Genomic DNA, 25,039 nt, shown 5'->3' on the forward strand with positions numbered 1-25,039 from the left:
TTTTGGTAGGTAAGAGTGAATGCTTTGACATGCTGCAGTTTGGGGAAGGCCTCAAAGGGGACTGGCGACAGCTCCTGGGCTGCCTGATCCCCATGTAAAACAAGTAGGGAGGGAGGGTGGGGCACGTAAACAAGAATGAACAGGTTGCAGAACTGGGGGAACCTATATAGATGACAACAGGAAAGAGCATGTTTGGAGGCGTGGTCATGCTCCTGAAATTCCGATACATAATCTCCAAAACATCCAGAAAAGATGAGACACAAGAAGCAACAGACAAGCCATTTATCTTAATCACACCAAAGGAAGTCCAACTTCAGACAAAAGTAGGAAAAAGAGAAGACAAGAGACAAAAATAACCACTAATCCATCCGGATTCATGATGGACAGGGACAGGACGTTAGCCTGAAGCTGGGCTAACGCAGATAGACATGCAACTCACATTTGCACCCTGTGGTTACACCAAACTCTAATTTGCCATAAATGTGTATTTCATCAACCACAACAACCTAAATAAGCAGGTTTACCAAACAGCAGCTTCTGGGACTGTCAGTTTCTTGAAAAGCCAAAAAGTGAATCCGTGCTCAGACGTACTTCTGCTGTAGTAAAGTCAAGCTTTAAGCATGTTTACCAAAGATAAACACATTTCATCAGGAAATACTTTTGGCCTTTATAGCTAATTTCCTCCTTCAGAACAACTGTAAACCAGAGTTTTTTCTTTCTTTTTATCTGTAGCTGTCTGCTGCACTTCTCTTCCGCTAATCTGAGGAACTCAACTGGACGCGCTGACTCTGTGTCGTTAGTGCAGCACACTTTCATATTGCATCCGGAAGTATTCACAGCGCTTCTCTTGCTTCAGAGTTTGTCATGTTACAGCCTGATTGCAACATGGATTAAATTCATTTTTTACCGTAAAAATTCGACACAATACAGCGTATTACTTACATGACTGCATTGACACATGGATACGTTGCCCTTGGCTACTTAACGGTGACGTTTGTACTGCAAGTAGTCAGCTTTCCTGTTTAAGCTTAAATTATATTTTAATTAAATGCATTTTTTAAATAAAACACAACTATCTGAACCATCAAACAGAGTTTATATGAAATTTAAATTTACCGTCTGACCCATACACATTCACAGCTACCAGGACAACAGCGACAAGCGCAAACAGACTTCCAGACTTTACCGTATTCTTAAAGCTTGACAAATATGAGATTAAATTGTCACTGTTGGTCTTCCTTTTCCAGTTGTTTCTGGAGAGCTCAGTGAACTGACAACATTTCAATAAGGGGAGATCATTAGAAGGAATTGAACATGATTTATTACATTTGAAAAAACTGAATTCAGTTTGAAATATTTGGCGGTTAGACTTCAATGATCCATCGCAGCAGAATGGATTCCCAGCTGTGATAGGGATTGGGGCGGATGCCCCTGAATCTAAACACTGATTGTGGAGATGAAGATGGAGGCTTGAATGATGAGTGATGAGGGAGAGACGGTGATCAGGAGGAGGTGGGTTGCATGAAAGTATCTGCAAGGGAGAATGACAGATGCTCAGCAAAGTACGCAGAGTGGAGGCCTTAAGAAGGCTGAGAGAAAGCTGATTGGACTAGAACAATGATTTGAGTGATGTAAAGTTGAGATTAGCTACCAACACCTCAGAAGCAGACAGCTGGCTGTAGCTCAGGAGGTAGAGCAGGTCATCCCTGTCTGCTCCAGTCTGCATGCCAAATGTCCATGGGCAAGATCCTAACCACAAGTTGCATCCATCGGAGTTATAATGTGAGTGAATGTTAGTTAGAAAACACTTAAAAGCATAGAAATAGTACTTGTGTGAATGTGGCATGTTGTATAAAGTGCTTTGAGTGCTCCGGGAGAGTAGAAATGCGCTATATAAGAATCAGTCCATTTAACATTTGTGTGGTTACAGATCTTCCTCTTACGTTCTCTTTCTCTTATGTTGAATATTAAAGTATATTACAGGCCTGAAAGGAGAAGCGATCACTCTCTTCCTTCTTCCTGCTTTTTCCTTATTCTTTCTCTTATTTTTAAATTCTGATCTCAGGGGAATTTAGAGACGGTTAAATTAGAAAAACTTTCATTGCACAGTTTCAGTCCTCGATGTGGTCATGGGTTTTCCAGACTCCTCAAATATATTCTTATGGCAAGATTCATTTTACTGACTGAGGATTTATTGAGGATTTGATAAAGAACAAAGACTCTGGATCAATAATTAAATTTCATCTAAACTGGACTGTAAAAGTAAAAAGGAATCTCTGTTTAAAAAAAAACAACAACTTATGGATCAAAACTTTTAAAAAATTTTTTTAGCTAATCTCATTTTGTGAAATTACCTCTGAGGCATTCGTGACACATAATCTTTGGCAATCATTCTGGGCAGGGCATGCTAAAGTATGCAGTCACAAGTGTGCTGTGGTCTCATGATGCACCGTCACAATGTCAAAAGAGCCTTCAGTTACAGCATAAACATGATCTGCAGTCTCTGTAGATCTATATCTTGTACATATCTTTCTTGTGTAAATGTAAATTTGTCTGTTATTGTGCAAATACTTACGTTATTGTGTACTTCACACACATGGAGAAATGGCAAACTGCCTTTCATTGTTCTTGTAACATGACAATAAAAAGCTATTCTATTCTTAACTACTGACCACTGAAAATAAATTAAGGGCACTTTTCAGTACAATGACATTGATAAATTTGTAGAAAACAACCCCCGTCATTCTACAAAGATATGATTGGACTGCAAATGCAGACACACACATCATATATTTGGCACAGATGGGAAGGAAACAGGTGGGAACAAACAAGACACTGAGACAGCAAAACCACAATAAAACCTCAGGATTCCCCAGGATCCAGCTTAAATACACGAGTCAAGGCTTAGTTACTCATTTGTTAAAATGCTTATTTCTGTTGTTGTATTGGTTTTTATTTTATATACAGTGAAATTACAGGGGCGATCGTGGCTCAAGAGTTGGGAGTTAGCCCCGGCTTGGACAGTCTCGGTCGTTGTGTCCTTGGGCAAGACACTTCACCCGTTGCTTACTGGTGGTGGTCAGAGGGCCCGGTGGCGCCAGTGTCCGGCAGCCTCGCCTCTGTCAGTGCGCCCCAGGGTTGCTGTGGCTACAATGTAGCTGCCATCACCAGTTTGTGAATGGGTGGATGACTGGATGTGTAAAGCGCTTTGGGGTCCTTAGGGACTAGTAAAGCACTAAACAAATACAGACCATTTACCAAAATACTATGGCCATGTTACATACACTAAAAATAATATAGTAACTGTCTGACTTATATACTCAAGCTTTAGTGTCTTGTAATTTATTTACATTTCATATGATACTTTACAATGATGATAAAGGGCTATTTTATTCTATCTATTCTCTATTTCACACTATATATTTTGCATATGTACCAATTCTATTTTTGACCTCAGAATTTGTATTAATGGTTGAGCCTCACAGCTTATGCATCATGATTTGTATTGATGGCTGGCTGTGACAAGTTTACACCTCTTACACATCTCAAGATCTCAAGATAGACAGCTGATTTCGACTATACATACTGGCCCAGATGTAAAAAGGTTCGCAATAATAACTGCCCCTAACTATACACTTGTCATAGCAAGCCGTTGTTTCTGACCATATACAGTGGCTTGCAAAAGTATTTGCCCCCTTGAACTTTCCCACATTTTGTCACATTACAGCCGCAAACATGAATCAATTTTATTGGAATTCCACAAAGACCAACACAAAGTGGTGTACACGTGAGAAGTGGAACGAAAATCATACATGATTCCAAACATTTTTTAGAAATGAATAACTGCAAAGTGCGGTGTGCGTAATTATTCAGCCCCCTTTGGTCTGAGTGCAGTCAGTTGCCCATAGACATTGCCTGATGAGTGCTAATGACTCAACAGAGTGCACCTGTGTGTAATCTAATATCAGTACAAATACAGCTGCTCTGTGACGGCCTCAGAGGTTGTCTAAGAGAATATTGGGAACAACAACACCATGAAGTCCAAAGAACACACCAGACAGGTCAGGGATAAAGTTACTGAGAAATTTAAAGCGGGCTTAGACTACAAAAAGATTTACCAAGCCTTGAACATCCCACGGAGCGCTGCTCAAGCCATCATTCAGAAATGGAAGGAGTATGGCACAACTGTAAACCTACCAAGACAAGGCCGTCCACCTAAACTCACAGGCCGAACAAGGAGAGCGCTGATCAGAAATGCAGCCAAGAGGCCCATGGTGACTCTGGACGAGCTGCAGAGATCTACAGCTCAGGTGGGGGAATCTGTCCATAGGACAACTATTAGTTGTGCACTGCACAAAGTTGGCCTTTATGGAAGAGTGGCAAGAAGAAAGCCATTGTTAACAGAAAACCATAAGAAGTCCTGTTTGCAGTTTGCCACGAGCCATGTGGGGGACACAGCAAACATGTGGAAGAAGGTGCTCTGGTCAGATGAGACCAAAATGGAACTTTTTGGCCAAAATGCAAAACGCTATGTGTGGCAGAAAACTAACACTGCACATCACTCTGAACAGACCATCCCCACTGTCAAATATGGTGGTGGCAGCATCATGCTCTGGGGGTGCTTCTCTTCAGCAGGGACAGGGAAGCTGGTCAGAGTTGATGGGAAGATGGATGGAGCCAAATACAGGACAATCTTGGAAGAAAACCTCTTGGAGTCTGCAAAAGACTTGAGACTGGGGCGGAGCTTCACCTTCCAGCAGGACAACGACCCTAAACATAAAGCCAGGGCAACAATGGAATGGTTTAAAACCAAACATATCCATGTGTTAGAATGGCCCAGTCAAAGTCCAGATCTAAATCCAATCGAGAATCTGTGGCAAGATCTGAAAACTGCTGCTCACAAACGCTGTCCATCTAATCTGACTGAGCTGGAGCTGCTTTGCAAAGAAGAATGGGCAAATATTTCAGTCTCTAGATGTGCAAAGCTGGTAGAGACAGACCCTAAAAGACTGGCAGCTGTAACTGCAGCAAAAGGTGGTTCTACAAAGTATTGACTCAGGGGGCTGAATAATTACACACACCCCACTTTGCAGTTATTTATTTGTGAAAAATGTTTGGAATCATGTATGATTTTTGTTCCACTCACGTGTGCACCACTTTGTGTTGGTCTTTCACGTGGAATTCCAATAAAATTGACTCATGTTTGTGGCTGTAATGCGACAAAATGTGGGAAAGTTCAACTGGGCCGAATACTTTTGCAAGCCACTGTATATTGACCTTGTCCATAAACACATCAAAATGACTCTGTTTGTAGCTGATGATGATGATGGTTCATGGAAAGACACTTCTGCTAATCTGAGTAACTGATCTGAAAATATTGTCTGTGTTTGCGCTGTTGGTGCTAAAAACATTTATCGGTCTGTAATGTATGATTGTTATATTTTATTAGCTTTTAAGTGCTGATTGGCTTGTGTCTGTATCTATGTAATGCATGGAAACAGTGTTTGTAGGCCTGCACCACAGGTTCCATTAAAATGCATTTAGACATGCAAACTGTTAATTCACTAAACTGAGATTTTTACTGGACCTGAGCAATCTCAGCAAAGGCCATTTTTGAGTGAATTGTGTCTACGTGAAATTTAAAAATTTAAAAATAACAGAGTGGCTGGGGAATGTCATTATAGTCAACACTGACCAGCTACCTTTAAAGTAAAAACATTTACACCAGCCCGGTACAGAAAGGGTGAAAAGTGGGGCATAAAAAATCTCCAGAATGTAGAAAATGAATTTTAAAATCTGCCTGATTTAACATGACTCTCCAGTGTGGAACACTGTAATCCAAACTTACTTCATTTAATTAAGTTTGTCCAAATATGGCCAGTTCTTGCTCCAAAAAACACCATTGCTATAGTCAACCCTGGAACAGAGCGGGCTGTTATCAGGAGAGCTCATAGTGAGGAAGTGGGCCTCCTGCATACTGCACGATGCTGCCAAACAGAGGTTTTCTGTCACACATGGACTATCTCTTATTGTGTGCTAGTTACCTGGACTTGTTTCAGACATTGTCCACTCCTGATTCTCCCACACTGTTTCAAGTAATTGTGGGATAAAACTACAGCTGCACAACTGCATGAGCCACTAAAGGTGGTCTAAACACACAAAGAAAGGTGCTGCCAGTGTGAGGCAGACGTGTGTTTTGCACATACACACAGTTAGATTGAAATGAAAAAGGATGCAATCTCACCATAAATGTAATATTTATTTTTCCCGTCACAATCCTCACAATAAAAGCTTTTAATAAATAAATATCTCATGACACTTTCTCAGAATAATTAAACAAATGAATTTCTGGATTTGGTCAAAATGCATTTGTTTGATCTCCAAATAGATCATAAAAAACTAACAAATACTAAATGCAATTCACAACTTCACTTTTAAGTTATGACAATATTTAAAGTAAATAAATATCTCTATTTTTCATAAATACATGCCTGCATGTAATAAAAACGTAAAACTCCAAATATTGTGCACATTAACACATCAATGCTGATAAATACATTTTACAATGAATATTTGCCTTCACTGTATCAGCACAGATCAATTAGACTTAACAAATAAATATCTTTGCTTTAAATTAATTGAAAGACACTTAATATTCATCCTAATAATTTAACATCAGTTAGTTCCCCCAACATCTTGGGGGAGGTTACAGCTTTCTTCATCAGATGGCGTCCTACTCATTCCTGCTTACTGAAAAGGTCGCACCAGTCGACATCTCAGAGGTCGCTGATGAGGAAGGCAGAGCGGTGGAAGATGAAGAAGGAGAGGCGGTGGATGTTATGATGGAGAGAAGGGAGACTGGAGATTTAGGTACCACAGATGGTGTAGTGGACCTGGTTTTAGCTTTCCTGATGAAAAAAAGAACAAAAAAGGAAAAATATATGAGACAACAGGTTTGTAACTGAAGAACTGATTACAAGAATGAGTCCAAATGAGCATGTCAGTAAATAAATGATGATATAAAACTCACTTGAATGCAACAATCTTGGCACGAACCCAGGAAGCTTTCAAATAAGCGCAGAAAAGACCGGACTGTGTCTGAAAGCTGCAGGAATTAAAAATAAGGTTAAAATTAAAAAACGTCTTGCCATTAAATCCATTTCATCTAATATCAACAGGTCATTAAGTTAATTTTCAATATAATAGAGTCACTTTCATTTACATTTGTACACAGCTTATGAAATTAAAATGTTATGCAAATGAAGTCAGTATTAGATGGTTAGAAGCATATTCAGAAAGTTCTTAATTACTGAAAATTAACAGTGATTTGTCCATTTTTGTGGAGTCTATTCGTTGCTTTAAATTGTCAGAATATGACTTACATGACTGCCTGGACACATGGAGGGTTTGCTGTCTGGACCAGGTATCCTGTGATCGGTTCCTTAATCTCCGTTGTGGTGACTTTTGTGCAGCAGGTAGCTAGTTTCTCAGCTAAAGACAAACACAGAGCGGCGTGAGATTTAAATGAAGCTGTCTGAAACTGAAGAAAAGCAATGTGGAAAACTTCCACAGAGTTTGAACTTACCTGATGAGCCACACTCGACCACAGCCAACAGGACAACGGCGACCAGCGCAAACAGACTTCCAGAGTTTGCCATTTTATAAAAAATCTGATATAGTATCTGTTATTATCTGTTGTTCTCTTCTCTTCTCCAGAGTGCTCGATGAACTGACTGATGTGTGGGGATACCGGCTATTTATGCAGTGAGGTCTAGAAAAGCAGAAGTCACTCAGTCAACTTCCTGTTTTATTTTTCCCTCCTCTCTCTCCATGCTAATGAATTTAGGGAAATTCCACCAGCCTGCCTTAAGGAGTCACTTTTATCAACCAATTTCCTGCTGATAATTTGGTAATGGTTCCTCTTGTGAGACTGTGGGAGTGCTAGGATTCCTGCAGTCGGAGGTCATTCTCCTAGCTTGGTTTATTATATCAGCAACTTCGTTAAGGAATTAATAAAGAACAAAGGTTAAAAGTGAGTTATTTTACTTAATGCAAGCTGATCACAGCCTAAATGCAATGACTAAAAGTAAATTGTTTAGTCATTTTTTAGTCATTACTAATTTTTCAATTTTTCTCCTTTAAAGTAAATTCTGAATGTTTTCTAAAGTCAGTTTAGTTACAAAAGATTTCTTTAGCAATCACTTCTGGGCAGGACATATGAAAACACAGAGTCATAATGACCGTCCCAGTGACACATGTCACATCATTAACGTCTGTGCTCCCCCTCCTATGTGCAGCGTTTGAGCTATATAAGGAAATAATGTACACATGATAAAAAAAAATGTGTCTACAGAGAATAGTCTGTTTTTATTTGAAGGAGACATAGATAGAGACAAGATGAAGTCATAGAGTTCAAACAGGTCGGATAGAAAAGGGAACAAAGAACATGAGTGATGCTCAGAAGTGACATTTAATAAACGGATCTTACTAGTTAAGCTGCTGATGAAAAGAAAGCAAGTTTTATTTACAGAGGTGTAAAAAAAACAAAGTTAAAAAATGAACACATACAAGTGTTATGGCGGACAGGCCCGAGCGAGAGGGTGGACCCAAACTGCAGACTCAGATGGAGGCAGTTAATGTGGCTTGGACGTGAAAACTTTACTTCACAAAACTCAATCCTTAGGTGAGCAGAGTCCCTGAAACAGAAGGAAAGAGGAGTCAGATGGCTCACTGGTGGGAGGTCCAATATATGAGTGAAAGTATCCTTTTGCTCTACTTGGAAAAAGAACGGCTTGGGTGGAGAAGCTGATGGCAAGGTCCAGGTGAGTGCTGGTTAGTCCTGAGAGTCGAGTGGATGGAGGCAGGCAAACGAAACAGTGAACCAGAATAGCAAGGATAGAGGCTGGGTTAGATTGTGAGTGCAGTGTCCAGGTGAGTGTTACCAATGGTTAGACGTGGAAAGATGATCCGAGGAAAGGAGTGTTAGCAGATAATCTGGAGATGATTCATTGATGATGCTAGACTTAAATACAATCATGTAATTAGCACCAGGTGCTTCGAGGGGCTGCCGAGGCTCCATCTGTAGGCGGAGAAACCCATCATTCACCGCGACCATAACAAATAAGAACCAAGTGAACAAAAAAGAACACAAAAACATCTGACTATGAATCTGTTTTTTAAATGAAGCCACAGACTCAATGATCTGATCTTCTCAATCTGTACACCCCTTGTCGTGCATTAAGATCATCAGGTCACTTACTCCTGGCCCAACCTAAGTTTAGACTGAAGACCAGAGGCGATCGTGCCTTTGCTTCAGCTGCACCCAACCTTTGGAATAGCCTCCCTGCTTCTATTCGTGCTTTGGACTCTATCCAATCCTTTAAATCAAGATTGAAAGCATATCTGTTTGACTTGGCTTTCCTGTCCAGTTAATACCCTTTTAAACTTTTATTAAATGAATTATTTTTCTACTAATTTTACTGTGGTTTTTGTCTTCTTAATGGATTTTTTATTCAAGATCTGACCTTCCCTCTTTATTGAGGTTGATGCCTATTTTATTTAACTCTGGTCTGTTAGTGCCTCTATTCTGTTTGTGCTCGTGCCTGATCTGTAGCCTGTCATTGACTTATGTTGATTCTCCATATTACTGTGAAGCAGTTTGGTGTGCCTTCGGGTTTTTAAATGCGCTATATAAATAAAACTGTGTTGTATTGTATAGTATTGTAATATTTACCATTTAATAAATATATTGACATGTACTGCATGTTGTTATCTATAAGTTAATGCCAATCTACGCGTGGCATTACATGTGGTACCTGGACGTGCCACATGTGGTCCAGGCTGATGCCCTTGTCCGTCTGTGCGTTGGTGGTTCTCTGTGTGCAGGACTAGGCGCTCAGTTACGTGCTGGCTCACTCCCGGCGGCTGCTTGGCGGGGACTGGCACTCATGGCTCAGTCAGGCCCCTTCTGAGAGGTGGAGAGGCCCTTGGGTCTCCAAGCCTAGGGCTCGGTCCGCTCTGGTGCAGCTGGCTGCCGGCAGAGCCTGTGGGCATGTCACTGTCCCCTGTAGCTTCTGCAACATGGCTGCTTGGACCCCTTGTCTGGGGATCTCCTCAGCTCTTTTCAGGGGGGTGGCATGACTGCCCCTCCGGTGATCCTCTGGTGGATGTCATGAGCCTGGATCTCCTGCATGCCTGCTTCATGTACTGGGGGACGGGTTATGGCTCCCCACACCCACTATCAGATTGTTACATGGAAAAACCTTTTGAATACAAGTGCTCTCACGCACACAGGTGTGCACACAGATGTTCACGGACACATACTATCTTCCTTGGCTGCTGCCTCAAAGCAAACCGTGCATTGGTGTTGTGTGCTGCTCAATAACCTCAGTATTTATGATTTACTGTTACTTATACTTATCTAGGTTGTTTCTGTGGTTTCCTTAATGTGTTTTCTTTATGCTTGTTTTCTTCTTTTTCTTCGCAGCAGGTGATCTTGCAGATTTTGTCTTGTCTCTGCGCACCTCTTCCCCTCAGTTTTTTGTTTATCTCTCCTTTCCTTAAACTTCTGTTGTTTATGTCTCTCTCTTTCCTATCCGTCAGTCATGTCTGTTCTGTTTGTAATAAATTAAAAATAAATAAATAAATAAATAAATATCAAGTTGACCATTATGGCAAAGCCATAATGACCCACTTGAAAAAATAAATTTGTTGGGCACTTTTCTTGGCCTTCAGACAATAAATCTAATTGCTACAGTGCAGAACGTGACAGGAAAAAAAAAAGAAAAATAAATAAATATGTTAATAACGTCTGATACAGTATCTCGGCGGCAGCACGGAGGCACGGTGGTTAGCACTGTTGCCGCACAGCAAGAAGGTCCTGAGTTCAATTCCAACATCAGGCCGGGGTCTTTCTGTGTGGAGTTTGCATGTTCTCCCCGTGTTTGCGTGGGTTCCCTCTGGGTACTCCGGCTTCCTCCCACCGTCCAAAGACATGCACTTAGTGGGGATAGGTTAATTGGATAATCCAAATTGTCACTAGGTGTAAATGTGCGAATGAATGTGAGTGCGAATGGTTGTCTGTCCCTGTATGTTGGCCCTGCGACAGACTGGCGACCTGTCCAGGGTGTACCCCGCCTCTCGCCCTATGACAGCTGGGATAGGCTCCAGCGCCCCCCGCGACCCTGAAAAAAAGGATAAGCGGAAGCGAATGGATGGATGGAGAGTATCTCGGCTTCAAATAAACTGCAACATCTGCATGCGTGTCTGTTTTATGCTTTGGAGAGGCAAAGCATGAAAAGGACACGGTGTCACGACGTGTCTGTTACACACTTTTCTGTGCTGTCAGGATGGAGCAGCGACATTCAGTACGCTACATGTTACTGGTCACAATACAGAATTTACTGAAATTAAAACTGTATTTTTACACACAATCAGCCAAGAATTTGAGGTTAGATGGGAAATGAGTGGGAAATCACTGATACAGTATATACAGAGATTTTTGTCCATAGTTACATGAGGTAATCACACAGATACTGTTGTGTGGTCAGCAGCATTCACAAGTGGGTGCTCGGGCCTAATGCATGCAGAGACAATACCCCAGCCCCATTACACCACCAGCAGCAGCAGCCTGAACCAATCTTCTGATTTTGGTGAGTCTGTGTGAAGGTTTCCTGATCTAAGCTGACAGGAGTGGCAAGTGGTGTGGTCTTCTGCTGCTGCAGCCCATCTGCTTCAAGAACTGATGTGTCATGAGATGCTCTTCTGCATACTTTTATTGAGTGGTTATGTGAGTAACTGTTGCTGCCAGTTTCTGAAATACTCAGAAACGCCTAGAACCATGCAATGTTCAAAGTCACTTTAATCACCTTTTGCCTGAAGCTCAGTTTGAACTTCAGGGGGTCGTCTTTACTATGTTTAAGTGCATTGAGTTGTTAGTGGGCAGCTGAACAAGAGCACCTAATAAAGTTTCATGGTTAAGAACGTTTTCTCAGGGTAATGCACTAGTGACTAATTTTAAATGATGTCGTTTTTATCTTGTTTGTTAGTAAGAATATTACAATTATGACTACTTCCAGTCACAGTTTCCTAAAACATTCTCAAAAAGGGATACGGGACAGTGAGACGCTGACAATTCTGAGAACAATTTTCATCATCATTTTGTTGGATGCTTTCTATGCTCAGTCATAGTATGAATAGGCAGTTGTGACTGAAACATAGCGGCAAGAGAAGCTTTACTCGTTCATATAACACGAATCAGTGATGCGATGATGCTATTTCAAAATAATGCCATGACTACAATTCACATGACCTCTTGCTCCTTATGTTCATCACATGAAACATCCACTTCAGAGGCAAACACGAAAATATTTTTTAAGAAATACAGCAAAACAAAAATTGCACACACACACTCACATACGTTTGGAAATAAGGAAAATAAAGAGAGAGAGTTACTACTTTTAACAGCAATGGCTACATTGCTAGCTTCCTTCTTACAGACTATTAGCGGTGGAATGACAGACCAATGAATATCTAAAAACAGATGTTATCTAAAGTGTACAGTGTTAGAAAAAGACTGAAAACAAGCTCAGACTTTACTGCAGTCAAAGGAATATGAATATACAGTTCCCTGCAGTTCCCAGAAGGTGCTCTTTGCTGCCACTATTTTAAACAAGATTAGACTACAGTATTTAAGACTTGTTTACACTTGCAAAGCTGTATAATTTTCATGGTAAACAAAAAAAATTGTAAACAAAACTGCAGAAACATGCGCGCCCTCCAAACTATGACATAAAGGAACAACTGAAATAAGGCAGAATGAGGAAATGCTGGTCATTCTGACAAAATGGAAAGAGCAAAGAAGATGGGGGGAGACAGGATGTGACTAACATCACGGTAGAAAGCAGAACTACGGACACTTAGACTTTCAGTTTAAAGTGTTCTCGTAAGCCTTTAAAACCAAAAGCATCCTTGGCCGCAACCGTTTGTCTAGAAAACAAAACTGCTGACAAAAGGATTTTTTTTTTTTTAACCACAGTGTGGAGGGATTTGGTTAGTGGATCGGCTGCAAGGGGAGGAGTGGAGCAGCAGGTTCAGGGTGTAGTGTCAGGGAAGCCTCGTCTTCATAGCCGGCAAACATCACCTGATCATGCCTTGCCTATTTCAGTAGTGCCGGGCCAGAGAAGAAAACGGAACAGCGAGCACTGCAAAGTGTCAACGAAAAGTGTCAAATGAAAAAGTGACAACACAGTCATTGTGATTAAAAGATAACAGTGAGCATTCTGAGCCTTGTAGGGTCCTTCAGGGTTACACACAGTTACAGCCAACTGATCTGAACCTGATGTGGTTTACTCTTTTAAATTAAAACTGTTATTTTTGTTCAGGAACTTGATTGTCTTGATGAGCAGCTGTTATGTCACCACAGCCTGTTTGGTCATCCTGAAGTCACTTCATGATTCACTAGGGCTGCATTTCTTGTTAGTTTAAGTGTTTGAGTGAAATGGTTATTAGCTTCTCTGTAGCAGGTGTGAGAAGCAGAGGCGGAGCCAGACATTTGAAACACCCGGGGCTTAGCCCAAAGAGTAGTATGCATGTGGGATTTTTTTTTTTTTTTTGGGGGGGGGGGGGGGGGGGGGGGGGGGTGTAGAAATGACTGAAAGATTAATAGGCTCTGTTCAAAAAAGAATGACTTCATATAGGGAAAAATATATATCACATGTGCAGGACACCTTAAACTAGTTTTTTAATTAAGCAGCAAGGCAGAACAAGGTCAGGGCTGCATCAAGACACGAGGACTAAACCCCAATTCAACCAGACCCAGAACTGATCCAGAATTAAAACAGGACTACAACAGTTCAAAATCAGGACTACTGAGGACTTAACCAAGACAGAACCAGAATCAGAACTAGATGATAGCACTAAAAATCATCATAGACCTGCACTACACTTATTTTTTTAATTCTACCAAAGTCCACTATTTAGATTGAGAAAAGTTTATATAATTATTTAGCCTTGTTGTGCAAACAAGCCTGCAGAACTTAATAAATACAGAATTTGAAAAATAACAAACCTAAAAAGAAACACTAGGTACGAGATACATGAGGACCTGTCTGTCCTCGTTCTCCTCTCTCTCCCTCTTTGTGCTGACAATCATCAAATATACAGTTGAAACCAGATATTTACTCTTCAGATAAAAACACTTTTTTAATTGTAACATCAAATCAGACTAAATGTTTATTTCTTTAGATTGATAAATATAAAAAACATATTTGTTAACTTTAAGAGTAAAGAGAGAAACTATCTGTATTTCTTAATTGCAAATGGCACCAAATTGTATTCAAACTTGAGCCACACTTATGGAGCTTCACAGTTCTTTTCCTGGTGTTTTGGTTGATATCTCTTGATTTTCCCATGTCAAAGAAACAGGCTCTGTGTTTTGCCTTATATGCATCCACAGCTGTGCCACCAGTTTACTCACATGGACTCTACTAACCTATCAGAAGCTTCTTCAGCTCAGAATGGAATCGTCTGGAGTTTTCTTATTAATTAACAATAAATTTAGTGTACATGTACTCCTAAATTTGATGAAAGTGATAAAAATAGCTCTGTCTCTCTTTATTCTGAAATTTAACTAATTCAAAATATATTTCAATATTTATCTAAAACAAAAATTTACTCTGTTGTACAGTAAAAATGTTTTGTTTTCTCCCTAAAGTGTATGTAAATATCTGGTTACAAATGTGAATATCCTGCTGTGTACTGAAATCCCTCTTGTTTTGCATAGAAATATACTGAACAACATACAAAGCATAATATATAAAATAACATTTACCTGAGTTTTTTCTTTGAAAGAACCCTCGAATGTCCATTCTTATGTTTCAGTACATAACTGAAACCGATTTAGTCGGGAGGGTAAGAACTGAGAATATGAAATAAACACACGTAAGCTAAGACTCTAAAAAAAAATAGCATTTGTTCGGCTTTTCATTTTGCCATTTGTTGATTCACTTGAAGAGCGAGTAACGTAATATTGGTCAAGTGATCAGTTTGATATCAATCTTTCGTGATGCACCGTCATATTTACATTATTTGTACGGTATGAATGATTTGCTTTGGTACCTGGTCAAACTTAAGCTCTCCTTAGTATGGCTGGCTCCGTCTCTCCAACAGCGCACTCACGGGCAGCAGCTGCCCCGCCCCCTCGCTCAGTCGCTTAGTGTCTGAGCTTGGATCATACCAATATCAGGGGGGGATTCACGCACAGTCGTAAATTCCCACAGTGTGCACTATGTGCTTCGAATATTGTGTGTACTTTTTGTTTTATACAGTTGTCAGCCAGGCATCTAACTATGAAAAAATTACACTCCAAAATACCCCGGGCTTCTGACAAAACAACCCGGGCTTAAGCCCCGTAAGCCACCCCCCCGCTCCGCCCCTGGTGAGAAGCACAGGCAGGTTTGCAGAGTTTTCTGAGAAGTAAGTGTTGGTGGGCTGCCACGGAAAGTGTTGCAATGAGAGAAGACAATTGCACTGCGGTTCTCTAATGTCTACACAAACTTACACACACGATAAATAGCGAACTTGATTGTATTTCAGTTGCTACTTCAGGAGGGAAGTTTGCATATTTATGTAAAGCTGATTCTCTGAAGCCCTTATTAAATTGCATTTGAAATTTTTCTTTGAGTCTTTGAGTGGTACGCAGCACTTTTAGAATTCAAAGGAGCTTGCAAAGAAAAGCATCTGTACTTCTTTAAGTTGCTTCACACCTTGGCTCAGGTGATTAGAGGATCATCGGGGGGTCCTTTTGTCCCTCTGTGGGGGGTCACTCCCACTAGGTTTAAATCTGGGACTCTCCACCATTTGACCTTAGAACTGAAGAAGCTTCTCGGATGAGAGGTGAAACATCTTCAAGCAACTTAAAGAAGTCCAGACGCTTTTCTTTGCAAGCTCCTTTGACTACGATGACCTGGATGACTGAGAACCTTCACAGACATAGCACTTTTAAAACTTAACTCACATAAAGAGCACTCCCCTATATTCCACAAAAAAAAATCTAAATTAGGTTTAAAAGTTGACACAAAGGCCAAGATAAGCAATATTTAACAGCAACTGCATTTTATTTTATCCACTTACAATCAATATGTTCTGATGTTTTGCACTGAACCACCTCTAGAGGCCTAGAATAGGAATGAATGAGGCCAGGAAAAGATGTTACTTTACAAAATGGGGGTCAGTAATTCCTCACTAGGGGATTTAGTTGCTACAATAAAACGGTTGCTTGAAAGCTGAAATGGTCACTGTTTCAGCAAGCTGGCTCTCCTGAGGTTGGCTGTTCAGTACTGTGACCCCAAAGAGGTCAAATACACTGCAGCTTAAGAAAACACCAGCAAACAGAAAAACACTGAAAGGCGCACAAATCACAATGGAATTTGAATTAAAATGAGGAAATGGGAAAAATGTTGCCCCCCCAAAAGAAACAACAACAACAAAAACAAACGAACAAACATTAAACCACTCACAAAACACAACAGAGGTGTTTGTGGGGAGGCAATAAGGTGACGGACCTGTTGGAGACGTGACAGTCATCAAAACATGTGAAGATTTGCACTGAGTGTGCTTAAAAAAGCAGATGGGTCATCAGTGCTGTGAGAGAGATGCATAAAGAGATGCTGGTATTGTGCGTTTTAATTGCATGATTCATAAAATACTGTAGATACATTTTTGCTATTAGCTCTTTATTGTTAGCTTGTTACTTTCACAGCTTTTGCAGCAGTTTTTTTTTTTTATTTGTTGGTGTTTTCTTAAATTGCAACCCAGATTTGAGCCTCATAATAATAATAATGGATTGCTTTAATTCTGTTTATTGAACTTTTGGAGCGTTTCAAAATGTAACTTTGAAATCAGGTTTCTGTAGTTCAAAAAGGCTTTATTTTTCACTAGAACAGATCAGAGCGTTAGTCATGCTCATCAGGAACCCTGCTGGTGTTTTTCAGCATGTGATGCACTGTATTTTGGACTTTGACCCAATTAACTTTCAAGTGAGAGCACAGAAACTGTTTGAGGAAATAAGGAGGTGAGACAAGACTCTTAAGCCTGAGTTCCCCAGAATTTACCATATCAAGATAAAAATAAACTTCCTTCCTAAGTTTCATATGACCTGCTTCTCATTTTCTGTTTCATCATGCTGGATGTTTTTCACAGGCCTCCAAATGCAAAATGGACTGTCTCTTTTTGCGTTTTGAGAATTTCCCATTCAAAAACTCTGCTCTGAAAGAAAAAAGTAGCCCAGACTGAAGAAAAATAGTCTAAAAAACCTTTTTGTTATATAAACATCGAGCTTGTACCATAATAGGAGCCAAATACTGTGTGACTGTGGCTATTTTAATAACTCAGATTCAGCACATGACATTTTTGACATTAGCAACATGGAAAAAATGTGAAGCTTACATCTGACGCAATTTCAAAAATTCAGGGAGTGCAAATGTGGTTGATTAAAAGTTTGACCTGTTATAAATTAATGTATTTTATTAACGTAGACTGTAAGTGCAACCAGCTAGGGCTGCAGCCCCACACAGTGGCTCTCTGCAATTATAAATTCTAAGTTACCAAGCTGGAAAGTTTTCCCGTTCAAAGCCATAAAACCAGCAAAGTTTGGCAGTAATATTTATTATTTATAAAATAAACCACTGTACGTAGGGGGTGTCAGAGAAAACTGACATATAATAATCTAATCAGACCAATGTGCAACCAAATATAGCACATGCAGGTGTTGCACCAAGCCCATTAGTTGGTGGCAGTGGCTCAGAAGGTTATCTGCTCCAAATGTTGGCGGTTCCATTTCTGCATGCCGGTGTCCTTGAGCAAGATACTGAAGCCTGAATTTCTCCAGGTGTTTTCATTAGAGTGTGAATGTTAGCTATAAACCACTTAGACATAGAAAAATACTTGAATGAATGTGTGGGTGAATAAGACATGTCAGATAAAGAAATTTTAGAGTAGTTGAGTAGGTCCAGTCCAATTCTCATTATAAGTCTTCTTCTGGAGTATTTTAATTTAGTGCCATGTCACAAACCTAGCATTAATATGATGTATAGCATTCACCTGTGCTTTTCCAACTGAATATTTCTATTCTTGAACAATAATCCTCTTTAATCTTTATCTTATACTGGGCCTTTGTATACCCACTGTCTGAAACAAGCTTAAAATATAGAAAATGGAAAATAAAGCAGAAAATGAAAGGAAAGAATAATCGGTCTTCTTCACACTCCCGGACTCATTCATTGATAGGACCCTCCCTTCCATCTGTATGACAAAATATCCTGCTATGGTCCATAAAATTCAAGGTATGAACTGATGGAGTGATCTGAGACTGTGGTGCATGAACAGAGAGAGATACATTTACAGAGCTTGAGTCCTCCATCAGAGGCCTGAGAGTTTGAGGGTTGTGTACAATATCTTAGCTTCCTAGAACTGCAATCTTTTGGTCAGAGACCTCTGATGTTGTTTCTGGAATCTGCTGGAGCTGCAGTTTGGGAGTTACAGCTGCTAATCCTCCTATCCTCCACTTTTTACTTTCCACATCTAATACGTTCAATTTCGGGGCGCAAAAGTCATATTTCACAAAATCTTGGCTGGTTTGCCAGCAGCTGTCTATCTGGAACTCAAAGGACAATGCGATATGTGCATGTATGCATTTTCTTGAGTAAACTAAAGTTTCCCACACGTAGTTTCACTTTTCAGTTTAATAACTTGAGATTAAAGAACATTTTAATTTTCCCACCTTCACATAAACAGGACACATCTGCTTCACTTGTATCCTTTTTGCTGTACACTAACATACATCATCTCTTTGAACTTTTGCCACGTCTACATAACTTGCGGTTTACCACTTGTGTAAAGTTGATGCACGAAGGCCTGTGCAAACAGCTGAGAGGTGAGGACAGTGTTGTTGACACACACCGACTAAATCTTTGAAAAAGGGGGAAATCAATAGATTCTAAATGCACTGTGGAATAACTTAAAGTGGATCAGGTCATAAAGGAGGGAACTGCTCAAACTTAGTAAAGTAGAAAATTAAATCAGGCTGAATGTCTGCAAGACGTCCTGATCTTGTGAAATCTTCAGTTTTTTCATGTGAAAATGTGTCTCATTGTACATCAGTAATCCTGCTTACTGAAACCAAAGCTTTTTTAGGTTTAGAGGGGATGTGCTTTGGCCGGTTAGTGTGGCTTCTTTGTTTTTCCTATTTCTGCTTTTTGCTGATGTTCTTTTGGCTTTCTCGTGGCATTCACCTTTCGCTTATTTAACACCTCCCCACACCCTTCCAGTGTAAGACTGGTGAGGAATTGTTTTGGCCCTGCTTTGACGTTGAAACCAACAAACTGACATTCATACAGATACTGTGGGAAATGGGTGTGAAAATGCTGGTCGTGCCCCAGTAAAGAAGGGACAACACTCTTTGGTACATTTCTCAGCACAGGCCGTGGGTGTTTGAAACACTCATTTGGTCTCGGTTTTTAAACCTCTAGTACTGATGTGGCAGCAGTGTGCACTTTTTTGGGCAACTGTGGTGTCTTGAAGTCAGCCTGAAACTAATCTCTCCCACTTCTCCCTTTCAGTGTGCTCATGAACTCGAGTAGTGACAGAAAGAAACAGGTGAAACATATTTAGGATTCTCTTTTATACCCATGAAAAGTTTCTTAATTTAGAGTTCCTGATGAATCCCATTTAAGTCTAAAGTGAAAAATATAATTTTATTTTCATGTCAAGCACAGTTTCCTTACTTTAATTGGAAAAGACCTGCAAACAGATTTGTCACAACATGCAGTAATGTGATTACACATTTGCATTCAGTTATTATATACTGAGAGGAAACCAGAACATTCAATAGTAGGGCTGCTCAAGAATATATTTATAATTTTTTTTAATGCGATTATTAATCTTAGTTATTTAACACATTTACAGCTGTTAAACTTAAAACATTTTTTAGGGGATTTCTCTGAACTTGACACTTCACTTATATTGAGTTAGCACCCTAAAAATGTGTGTTTATAGCCATAAATTCCACCTAGCAAGGGCAGTGCCTATTCCTGGTGTTGTTGGTTATCTTTGGGTACATACGTGGGCAACAAGAGTCCCAAGCTGCACTCCCTGGCAGCCAGGGGGTGGGGGATGATGGGGGAATAAAGCCAACGATCAACCAACACTGGTTGTGTGCAAACACGAAAAAAGCACCTGCAGCCAACACATCCAATATTTTTAACTGAGATCCTCTGTAATAAGATGTTCATTTTGGTACCCCAAGTAGGTTAACATTTAATAGAAAAGGGGGAAACAGAAAACAGAAAGTTGTTAAACTGGACGATGTTAAGGGGATAAATAACAAGTGATACATTTTTGGATTCTTGGTTTTCAAAGAATTTCCACTGACAGTGGAAACTGTGACTTCATAGTTTCCACGTACCATGAAGGAAAGGATTTCATTTAAAGCTCTTGGTAACTTCCTGCCTTCTCTCTAGTGTCTGCTATATAAAATGCAGGAAGGGGGAAGTAATTATGCCCAATAAGACAGATAACCAGAAGAACTGCTGGGTCATGAGCCACATGCTCAGACAAAGTCAGCTTTTCAAAGGGCATTATTATTCACCAAGAAAGATCACACCTTTAGTCATGCTCACAAAGAGCTACACAGGATATGATGAAATGATGGTCACTTTGTTGCAAACATGTTAAGGCAATCGCCATGACAACCACCTGTTAGGAAACAGTCTGTGGCAGGCTGAGCTGTGAAAATAGCCACCGGATGAATCTATTAGAAGCGTTTGACACAGAGCAGGTGCACGCGCTCAATATTTTTCACACTATTGCTGGTTAATCTAATTATATATAACAGGCCACTTCATTAGTGGTGATGAAAATGTTCCACCGATTTTGGTCTAAGTTGACACGTCAATCTCGTCTCCCATCACATCCCAAAAGTGTAGTAGTCCTTTGACTAAAGTGAACTCATTGTCATGTTTAAGATACCAGTTAAGGAGAATTTGAGGTTTGTGACATGGCATATTATTCTGCAGGGAGCAGCCATCAGAAGATGGGTACACTGTGGTCATAAACGGAGGTATATGTGGTCACCAAAAATCAGACAGGTTGTGGCATTTTACTGATGTCACAAATGAGCCCAAAGTATGTCAAAAAAATATCCCCCATACACTTACACCACCAGCAGCAATCTGAACTGTTAATATAAGGCAGGCTGGAGCCATTCTTTCATTAAATTTACACCAAATTCTATGGTAAATGGACTGGTTCTTATATAGCACTTTTCTACTCTTCTGAGCACTTAAAGCGCTTTATACAACTTGTGCATTCACCCATTCACACCAGCACATTGTTCTAAGTAACATTCACACACATTCATAGTCCGATGGATGCATCGGAGAGCAATTTGGGGTTAATATCTTGCCCAAGGATATTCGGCACGCAGACTAGGGGAAGCCAGGAATCGAACCAACAACCTTCCGATCAGTAGATGACGTGCTCTACCGCCTGAGCTACAGCCACCCCAACCCAAACGTTGCAGCAGAAATCAAGACTCATCAGACCAGGCTTTTTTTTTTAATGTCACATTTTCCAATTTTGGTGAGTGAATTATACTCTCAGTTTCATGTCCTCATCTGACAGGAAAGGCAACCACGAGTGGTCTTTTGTTGCCATCTAATCAGTTTCAAACAGTCTCCCTATTCTCTTCTGGTCCCTGGCATCAACAAGACATTTTTGCTAACTGTCGCTAACTGTATAGTTCCTCTTTTTCAGACCATCCTTTGTAAACCTCAAAGACAGTAGTGTTGGAAAACCCAGTAGATTTTTGAAATTCTAAAACCAGCATGTCTGACAACAAGTCTATTACATCACTTTTCTTCCTCTTTCTGATGCTAACTTTAAGCTTCAGCTGGTCAGCTTGAACATATCTACATGCCTAATTACATTATTTAATGACATGTGTTTGGCTGATTAGATATTTGTATGAACAATCAGTTGATCAGGTGTAGCTAATAAAATTCCTGGCGATTGTGTGGTTCTCCAAGGACGTACAAAATAATTGTAATAAAACAAAAAAACAATGTCAGGGACCATATACAGCTTTTCATATGACCTCTGAGATGTGGTTTCTATCTAGTTTATCACATCCATTATTTGTCATTGATTTGACTTGTGATCCAGCCCTGAGCTGTTTTTCAGATCAAATTTTAAATAACACAGGGGGATGGCATGAAGTTTTGATGTTCACATTTAGTGCTGCCATGTCTTTTTTACTCTAATGACACATTAATGTTATCAATATTTGACATGAATTAAACCACTGAATCCACAGCAGGTGCCACCTAAAAAGTGATGCTGTTTTTATGATGTTACCTGCTGTTGACGCAGCCTTGGAATCTGTGTACTGCTAGATTGGTTCATCTGGGCCGAGGTATGACTATATTTGGTCAAAGTGCTACGACCCATTAGAAACCAGAAAATGTCATGTAAGCCACCCAGTCTTAAATATCCACGCTAATTAAAATACAAGCATCATGGGCACCAGTTTAGCTCAGTGGGTGTGCAGGGAACCATATGCTGCCAGCATGGAGAGCAGGAGGCCTGGGTTTGAGTCTGACCTGCAGCCCTTTGTTGCATGTCTCCCCTGCTTTCCTGTCTCTGGCCAAAAAATATATATGGGAATAAAATGTTTCCTTCAAGAAACGTAAACAACACAATCTGTTGTCCCTAAATTGCTAATGCTATGCAGTCATAAGCAAGGTAGTATTGCATGTGACCTACCTGCAATGGGATGCAAACTTCAATACAAGAGCAGTAATGAGTAAAATCACAAACTAATCACCTGCTATCAGCAGTATTTACTCACTTTTCATATAAATGTATCTAAATATTTAACTCTACATACTTCTGAGTAATTTCATGCATCTGTGCTTATGGTGGATGTATTAACTGATTTGCCTTGTGAAGTGTTTTTGAGATCAAATTTTAAAGAACACAGTGGGATAACACGAAGCTTTGATGTTCACATTTAGTGCTACTGTGTCTTTTTTTTTTACTGTAAATACACATTGTTATTAATATTTGATAGGAATCAGAATGAAACCACCAAAAGCACACCAGGTGCCACCTCCATAGTGATGCTGTTCACATGTTGTTATCTGTTGTTTAGAGAGTTTGAAATGACTCATCATTGGAAGTCATGTACTGCAGGCTAGGTTGTCTCATCAGGGCCGAAGTATGACAGTTTTTCTATTTTTGTAGGAGTTGGGTGTTAGTGTGAAAAACTTTTTTGTCAGTTTGCTGAAAACTTAATAAGTTGATGCCTGGTTTTTTTATATATAGATATATATATATATATATATATATATATATATATATATATATATATATATATAAAGGAATTGCTTTATAACCAGGCATGTTGTTAGACAGGCTGCAAACTAAAAATTTTTGCATCCTTCTGCATGCACACAGAACGGTGGGGAAGTCCCAGAGCAGATGCCATACTTTTGACTACAGAGATCCTGCCACCTGACAGAAACACGGTCTTATCTTTTCATTCATAAAGTCACTTAAAAAGGTGTCTGATATGGTTTAAATAAAAGTACTGTGGCATCAAAGAAACTCATCTCCACACCTTGTAAAAATCTACAATTCTACAAAAGTGAAACAAAAGTATTGTACAGTGAAAATAAGGCTGATATGTTCAATAAAGATCAAACAAAAAACCCTCACATTTTAGCATTGTATATTCCTAATACTCCATGATAGCTTAAACTTTTCATTTAGTCAACATTACATAATATTATTGCTTTGGAGCCTATATTTAAAGTGCCCATATATAAAAACATTAGTTGAGATGAGGGAATTTCCAAACATCAAGTTATTAAAAAAAACCTGCTTGCTGCTCTTGGTGCTCTCGGTAGCTTTGTACAGAAAATAACGTAAAATCTCTGTGTTTTTAAAAACGACGGACCAGTTGCAGGAACCCAAAACATGGTAGGTGTGTTTTATCATGATTCATATAATACTGATGACAGATTTTTATGCTATTATGCTAACACACTTACCTCTCATCTTTTCTTTCCTCACCAAACCGAGAGATCCTCCACTTCTTTTAAGTGCCTCCCAGCGCAGTTCTGAGCATATTTTGGTTCCTGCAACTGGTCCGTCGGGTTATTGTCTCCCCAGAAACACTTCCCTTGTGCTTTTGGAAATCTGTTTTTTTCCTATTTCCGTTGTCGTTTTTCCTATTTACATTGTGTTTTGTGCACTTTTGCAGCATTTTTCTTATTGCTGGTGTTTTCTTAAGTTGCAATCCATTTAGCCTCTCAGAGCTACCGTAGAACAATCTTAAGCAGTGATTGAAGTGGCAGTAAATCTGAAACTCTGCACTGAAACCATGAAGATGAAAATCTTTGAAAGTAAGACCACACAAAGGCCTTCCACACAGTATACGGCATCAGTCTGAGGTAACAACACACTGCAGCATTCATGGTAAGGTTAGTGTTCAGTGGTCAGTGTTTCTCACAGTTTTTCCGCCATCTAGTGGAGAAAAGAAAACCTTGAATCAACCAGTCGTCTTTACTGACTTTGCATACAGCACAACAATGTGGACAAAGTGGGAAACTGCACTTCTTTAATTATGAAGGATATTCTTAAACACAGGTTTAATAAATCAATAAATCAAGATCAGGTAATCTAAATTCAGAACAATGTTTGGTAAAATAATCTGCTTTGTGTTGTCTGCTGTGGACGCAGGATTTAATTTGGAGGATGGCTATAAATTGCACAAACTGGTTAGATCCTGCCATGCATGTATCTTCTGCTTCCCTGCACAACTACATGTGCTATGGCAGTTTAATCCATGTCTTTTTTGTTTGTTTGTTTCTAAGATAGACGGACACAAAATATCGGACTATAGACTAATATAGATAATATATATAATCAAGGCCCTGGGACTAAATCCACCCCTTTTTAAATTTGTCCAATCTATCAGTTT

General features: G+C 39.7%; 2 protein-coding genes across 3 annotated transcripts in view; one reads left to right on the forward strand and one right to left on the reverse strand.

Moving 5' to 3' along the window:
* Positions 1–25,039, forward strand: part of LOC308385446 (uncharacterized protein) — a 538,971-nt gene that overhangs the window by 220,949 nt on the left and 292,983 nt on the right. The gene's annotated exons all lie outside the window — the stretch shown is intronic.
* On the reverse strand, positions 6,248–7,724 carry LOC308386144 (uncharacterized protein). Its single transcript, XM_080865463.1, has 4 exons — positions 7,586–7,724; positions 7,383–7,491; positions 7,031–7,105; positions 6,248–6,908 (listed from the first exon to the last, which is right to left on the reverse strand). Exons 1-4 carry the CDS (start codon positions 7,656–7,658, stop codon positions 6,734–6,736), a joined length of 432 nt encoding a protein of 143 aa, XP_080721589.1. The 5' UTR covers positions 7,659–7,724; the 3' UTR covers positions 6,248–6,733.

The sequence above is a fragment of the Rhamphochromis sp. 'chilingali' genome (assembly GCF_963969265.1).
Source record: "Rhamphochromis sp. 'chilingali' genome assembly, chromosome: 18".
In the NCBI taxonomy this organism is placed as follows: Eukaryota; Metazoa; Chordata; class Actinopteri; order Cichliformes; family Cichlidae; genus Rhamphochromis; species Rhamphochromis sp. 'chilingali'.

Bases quoted from the DNA above. Each gene is read 5' to 3' on its own strand.
- LOC308386144 (XM_080865463.1), bottom strand. From the start codon at position 7,658: ATGGCAAACTCTGGAAGTCTGTTTGCGCTGGTCGCCGTTGTCCTGTTG. The intron at 7,106-7,382 runs GTAAGTCATATT...TAATTCCTGCAG, and splicing joins CCATGTGTCCAGGCAGTCAT to CTTTCAGACACAGTCCGGTC. The intron at 6,909-7,030 runs GTGAGTTTTATA...TTTTTTCATCAG, and splicing joins GCCAAGATTGTTGCATTCAA to GAAAGCTAAAACCAGGTCCA.